Genomic DNA, 7210 nt, shown 5'->3' on the forward strand with positions numbered 1-7210 from the left:
TTATCATCATTAAATATCTTTTATTAGCTAATTTTTTATCATTTAATAATGATAAATACGATGTACTCTGTATAAAACAAATAAAAATAAAAATAGAATATAGTGTGATCTGTCGTTATTTTATGCGAAGGATGGGGAAAATGACTAAAGGAGATAAAAAGAGATGGAGCAAAAGAGTTGGTTATGTGGATTTGTGCACTTAATAACCGTTGTTGCTAGGAATTGTGGGCTCCATGGGATGGCATTTTTGTCTATTTATTTTGGGAGTTACGTCATTTGGAATTGAGATTTTGAGTTTTTTACTAAATTTTATTTTTCTAAAATATTTTTAAAATTTAAAAATAAATACAAATTTATTAATAATCATTTTCTTAACTATTAAAAAAATAATTAAAATACACTATATATTTTCCTTTTGGTCATTCCCAATCACACGTGATAATACATTATATTTTTAATGGCATCCACTTGAAATATGCATCATCGCCAAAATAGATTTGGAAAGGACAAGACTTAGGATGATCGACCTTGTAGTTCACGAGAAGAACTTGGTAGTTCTCGGCCGAAAGGATGATCGACCTTAGCCCACCAATGGGTGATAGGACCATCACCATAACACCTAGCACAATGCAGATCTGACATGTAGAAATCAAAACAGAATCAGTTTAAGATATTGCAAAGAACAGGAAAAAGAACAATAATTCAATAAAATCCAAGTTTGATCTCGTTTGGTAGTTTGAAGCAATGTCAACATTACCCAGTTTGTGATCCAAGATAAGCTCAACTTTTTGGGTTTATAGATGGCGAGCCATATGATGCAGGAGAGCTGTAATGAGTAAAAAAACGAAATCTTTTAGCATTATCTTGGATTATCATGTGACGAAGGGAAAAGAAAATCATTTTTTCTTACGAAGAATGTTGTCGGGGCAAAAGCGAATCGGCCAAAGAAGCCAAGGAGGCCCCCAAAGAAAGGGATTGCTATGGCTACGATCATGGTAAACGTTGCAGTCATGTGAACAAGTCAGAGTTTTTAGTAAAAAATTCAGATTCCAGAATATTCATTTGTGTATGTGTGCGTGAGAGAGAAGGCTGGCTTACCAACATATAAGGTGCGAGTAACAAAGCGAAGAACGAAAGAAGGTTTGAAGTTCAGTTTCTTCACCAGCAAAGTTTCCAGCATATCGAACACCGGCATCGCGAAGATCTGCGGTTTTCAACACTTCAGCAAAGAAAATTAATGAAGATAAAGCAGATCACAATGGAATTATGGAAACGCATGCACCTGGTAACTTCCAATGACATGAGCAACAACAAACATGTTAGCCATTGCAATAAGCCATGCGGGCTTCTCCAGGGTAATGAGGATGTTGTCATCGATGCTGTTCCCAATCCAGTACCCAATCAGAGCAACAGGGAAGTAGCAAATGGCCACAACGATGTACGCAACAAACACTCCTTTCAACATGGGTCCCTTGGAAGGCTTTTCTGGAGTTGATGGGATTGTTGCTTGGATCTCCAAAACCACATTGTGGCCAGCATAGACAAATGCCACATCACCCAATGCGTTAAAGAAATTGAAGGTCGCCTCAGATGTGGTTTTAGCTGTGTAACTATAGTGCACATCTGGTTTAACTCCCTTCCCAGCCGAAGCTGCCCAAGCAATGGTTGAGTAACTGCACATAACACCAATATGCATTAATCTAACTGTTTCATTGTACGTAACTTCCAGATGATGTTGTCACAGACAGGCATTCACCTTAAGGACATGACCGCCGCGGCCATTGAGACGATGGAAATAGAGTTGAAGTTTGGGAGATGGGAGACAACAAAGTGCACTGAAGCGAAAATCATGATGAAGTAGGAAGTCTTGATTTCCTTGCAATCAAGGCAAACCGAGTCATGGAACTTCTTCAGAGATTTCCCTCCAGTGACCATGTAGACAATGTCCCCACCAACTTCAACGATCAGCTGTTGGGGCAACACAATCCAAAGTCCCAGCTTGTCACCAAATGCATACTGGCCAAGCTCATGGTACCTATCGAATCGCTTCCCGGGTACCATTTCGTGCATCTCAACCATTTGCCATAGAGTGTAAAAGGTGATCACCCATGACAGTATAAGAATGGTTACACCAGGACCCCTATTATTATTGAAGGAAAAACAAACATTTGGTTACATCGTCCTTTGTCTGCTTAAAACACAGAAACCAATTAATTATCAAAATCCAAACTAGAAGTAAATCAATAACCACACCATCCAAGATGTGACATGGCATAAGGGAGGCTGAGGACACTGGCACCAACCATGGCGGTGACATTGTGGAAAGCCGAATACCACCATTTGGCGTTTCGAGAAGAAGTGATCGGAAGCTAATCGTCGATTTCCTTCTGCTTGGCTGCATCGTTCTTTGACCCATTTTGCGCCATCTTTAATTTGCTTCTCTCAAGAATCAGACTGATCTTGGAAATTAGAGTTTGAAAGAGATAGCAATAGAGGCCACAAGCACGTCTAGGTACGTACGTACCTATAGGTTATAGGTATATATATATTTAAATTCAGGGGCGGAACTATAAGGTTGCCCAAACTTTTTTAAAAAAAATTAATGTAATATGTAAATAAATGTAATTTTTCTTTATATAATTAAAATTGTCTCCAATACTTAAGACTTTCAAAATTTTTAATGAAATTGTCTTCCCAAATTCCAATATTCACGTAATTCCATTCTTAACATTTCACTTCACTTCACATGACACGGTGAGAATTGACGCACAAATCTGCAGCTTATCAATAAAGTTAAACCCCGAAAAGTAAACTCAAATCTACTGCTTAGAGATAACACATTATAGAGAGAGGGAGAGAGGATAAAATACCAACAGCAACTCAAGTGTGGCCTTTGCAACTTCTCAACCTTTTCGGAGACTGTAGGGATTCAAAAATGGCCTTCGGCGCTTCACCTTCACCTTTCAGCAGTTGTGGCCTTCACTTCCCTACCTTCTAGTTCTTGACCTTTCGGTGATGAAGTATGCTCAGTCTTTTTTAAAAAAAAAAAAAAATTGTGTTCTTAAATCTTATGTTTGGTCTGTATAATGCCAAATAAGTTGCAACCTCCGTATATATTCTTTTTAACCAATGAGTTATTGTTAAAAAAATAGTAATGTTAGATAAAATTTTAGGTGGGGTAAGCTTCGCATACTTTCTTTTAAAAAAATTGAATTTATTATCATTTAATAGTAAATCTCATTTTTGTAAATTAAAAATTGTATCTGGTCCAAAAGTCAGTTATCGGTATTGAAAAGCCTCGTTTGGATTCGAAGATGAGTTGAGATGGATTGTGAATAGTAATGAGATTTGTGAGTTAAAGTTGATGAATAGTAATTAATAGTAATAAGATGAGTTGAGATAGGTTGTAAATCCAAACCGGGATCAGTCACTATTTACCACCCTATACTCTACACCTTATGAAAAACATTTACATACCCTATAAAAAACATTCTCACACCTTATGAAAAATTTATAGGTGTGAAGTGTGAAAATTTATAATAGCTGATACATAGTAAATCTCATCGGCATTACTCGATTACTGTTGGTCAGCGATACTTTCTATTTGACACTCCTAGTTTGGGTGTCAATGTATTCTTATATATTCTGAGAATACCTCACTACTATTTATTATTTTATTATTATTTTTTACATACTTTTTATTACTATTTACTACTATTCAATATCTATTATTACTTTTTAACTACTATTCATAGAATACCTTAGAGCATTCCCTTCCCATTTTCCATAAAATTTCCTATAATTTAGTTAAAAAGTACATTTCCCAAATGTTTTCCTAAATTTTACTTATCTTCCAAAAACTTCATACATCTCATTTTCTATCATTTCTCTATTCTATTAAAATAAGAGTAGTGCTAGTGAACAGTCAGTAACTGTGCACACATTGCACACACTACGTAGCTGCTTCTCAACCTCTTGTTTTTTTTTTCCAAACGCAAACGGCTTCTCATCTGGGATTCCATCGTCTCTCTCATCTCTCTCTCATCAGCTCTTTCTCTCTCCTCGACTCTATCTCTCATCTCGGTCTCTCTCTCTCATCTCCGCTCTCTCTCTCATCTCGATCTCTCTCTCATCTCTGCTCTCTCATCTCGGTTCTCTCTCATTGACTCTCTCTCTCATCTTGGTCTCTCTCTCTCTCGACGTCACTCTCTCTCTCATCATCTTTCTCTCATCTCGGTATCTCTCTCATTTCTGCTCTCTCTCATCAGCTCTCTCTCATCTCTCTCTAATTTTAAATTTAAGAGATGTGTGGTGTAGATGATGCCACATAATGAGTACAAAAATGGCTGCTCTCAACAGTGGCTGCTCCCAATAATATTTCATTAAAATAGTATTTCTATATTCTTTGTTTATTACTTTTTTCTCTCACTTCCATTTACAAACTTATCTAGTTAATATTTTTTTTCTTATATTTTGAACTATTACTCTAGTAAGTATTTCAAACAAAAATTTAATTTTTTTTTTTTTTGTGGATATGATAATTTTTTATACTTTTGTAATTAATTAAATTACTTTTAAAATTATTATTTAAAATTATAACTAATATGAGTATGAAAGAAAGTGTAGATGATTAGAAGAATAATTTATTTTATATATTAGAATAAAATATTGATAAAAAATAGTTTAGAGGATAAATAGTAATTCTCTATATTTAGAGAACTATTGTTCATCTCTAAACCTTTTTTCTAAAATAAAAATTTCGATGTAAGGAATATTTTAATCAAAATTGTAAAATAAACCAGAAAATGATGCTTTGGAACAACCGATGTGAATGCTCTCACAATACTTCAGTGTCCAACGCATCCTAAATTTGAATGTAATTCGAAAGAGAAATGATAACTACCATTAATTTACTACTCTTAAACTACTATTGAATAAAATAATATTATTTTGAAATTTCATTTTAATTTTGGTTTTGATTTGATTTGATATATCTAAAGTTTGAAAAAATTACATTTACATTGATGAAGAATGTAATTAGTGCATCACTGCTCAACTCGAAAACCGGTCATTGACTCATTCGGATACTGAATTGTACGGATGTCTGAAATGACATGAAAGTTGACGATTCTTCATTCTATGACGCTGGTATGGTTACATACGATGAATCTGATTGGATATGTACGAGGTATGCTATCTCTAACATCCGGGGTTTTTTTTTTTTTTTGATAACAAGACTTGCTTTATTCATCTTAAAGAAAACTACAAGACATCATACTCAATGATATATGAAACCATTTCAAGAAATGAGTTCCACCACACCATTAAGTCACAAAGATGCCAAGAATATTTAACAGACAATCGGCTGTAGCATTGGCCATACGACTTCTATGTTGTAATACAATTTTAGGAAACCTTAGTAACAGATTTCTAATCTCAAGAACTAGACTTCCCTAAATAGACATAGACTCTTCCTCTTTTGTAAGCTCTTACACAATCAAAAGAGTATCACTTTCCACTTGAAGGTCCTGAATTCTCAAAGGCAAATATAACTGTAGACCCCTCAGTACTGTCAGCAATTCCACTTCCATAGGATCAATGATCTCATGCTCGGGTTTACTAGCTATAAATAACACCTTCCCAGTTTCATCTCGTAGTATCATCCCCACACCAGATCTGCCTTGATCATGAAACAGCATCCCATCAATATTTAGCTTAAGACTACCAACAGGTGAGTAGAGCCAGCCACAATGAGGTTTAGAACCCATCTGCTTTTATGCTGTTGCACACTCATATTCCTTTGCAACTGAGAGAGCATGATCTATTGCTTGTTTTGGACCTATTTGCTTATTCTCAAAAAGTAATTGGTTTCTACTATACCAAATACCCCAAGCACATAAGAATAGCCTTTCTAATTCCCCAGTTTTGTTCCTTCGAACTACTTAATCCACAATATGTATAAAGTCTGTTTGCACCACATTTTCTTTTAAGAAAGTTAGCTGAGAAAGCAGAACATCTTGAAGTCTAGAACAATACAGTACAACATGATTTATATCCTCTTCCTCCATGTAACACCATCTACACCTTGCATCTGTTAGCACTTTCTTTGCTTGTAAATTTTTTAAAGTTGGCAAACCATTATGACAAACTCTCCATGCAAAAATTTTGACTCTATTTGGTACCACTCTATAACAAACGGTAGCTCCCAAAAGTAACTGGGAGCGGTGACTGTAGCACGATTCTTTTGCCTTCTAGATTTTTGGTAGGGTATTCCACTCTCAATAATGATTTTCTTACCGTTCTTCTAATATTCTTCTATTATTATTTTTTTAATTTTTTAATTTTTTTTATTTAATAATTAAGAAAGTAATTATTAATAAATTTATATTTTTTTTAATAATTAAATATATTAAAAAATAGTTAAAAGAAAAAGCAAATACATTAAGAGTAGCAAAGTGGTGATAAAAAAAATTATAAATCTATCATTATCCCTTCCCACCTCCACATCTTATATTTGACAATTTTTTTTTTTATAAAGTCTTGAGTGTGGATAATAAATAATGACTGACAAAAAAAAATATTTTTTTTTAATAATTACTGCCAACAAATTAGCGTTGCATGTTATTCGAATCTAACAAGTACAGCTTGTCAAATGTTATTGTTTTGCCACGTCATTCATTTTGTATAGAGTAATGCATAGTCTTAAATGTATAAATTTTATATAAAAGTTTTTTTGCATTTTTTTTATAATGGGATTCACTTTCTTTTTGTATGTTTTGGGACTCTCTCTCTAAATTTATTCGAGGACAACATCTTCTTTAACCTTTTTTCAATAAATATTTATATCCCTTTTCTATTTATAATTTATACACCTTATTTAATATTTAATTGAAGGATGTATATTCAAACACCATATCAACATCCGAGGCGAAGGTGGGGCTGGCCCCCTAAAGCTTTGGACTTTTTTTTTTTTTTTCCTTGAAAAATTTATGGTAATTAATTTTTTATGTTTTATTTTAAAAATTAAATTAAAATATAATATTCATTATTTCTCTTTTCAAACTTGTAATTATATGGGTAAAACATATTTAACAAAAACTCTCACGTTCATTGGATAGCTAGCTATGCATATATAATTGTGCTAACTAAGAATTTTTTAAATATATGTTTACATATATTACGATATTACCTCTTTTATATAATTCTTATG

At 33.6% G+C, this 7210-nt stretch overlaps 1 protein-coding gene across 1 annotated transcript; it reads right to left on the reverse strand.

The window, feature by feature from the left end:
• Window positions 1-446: 446 nt before the first annotated feature.
• Window positions 447-2321, reverse strand: LOC121258709 (lysine histidine transporter-like 2). Its single transcript, XM_041160251.1, has 7 exons — window positions 2254-2321; window positions 1757-2140; window positions 1283-1673; window positions 1099-1204; window positions 911-1002; window positions 758-826; window positions 447-635 (listed from the first exon to the last, which is right to left on the reverse strand). Exons 1-7 carry the CDS (start codon window positions 2304-2306, stop codon window positions 447-449), a joined length of 1284 nt encoding a protein of 427 aa, XP_041016185.1. The 5' UTR covers window positions 2307-2321.
• Window positions 2322-7210: the final 4889 nt, after the last annotated feature.

This window comes from Juglans microcarpa x Juglans regia, chromosome 3S, assembly GCF_004785595.1.
Source record: "Juglans microcarpa x Juglans regia isolate MS1-56 chromosome 3S, Jm3101_v1.0, whole genome shotgun sequence".
In the NCBI taxonomy this organism is placed as follows: domain Eukaryota; kingdom Viridiplantae; phylum Streptophyta; class Magnoliopsida; order Fagales; family Juglandaceae; genus Juglans; species Juglans microcarpa x Juglans regia.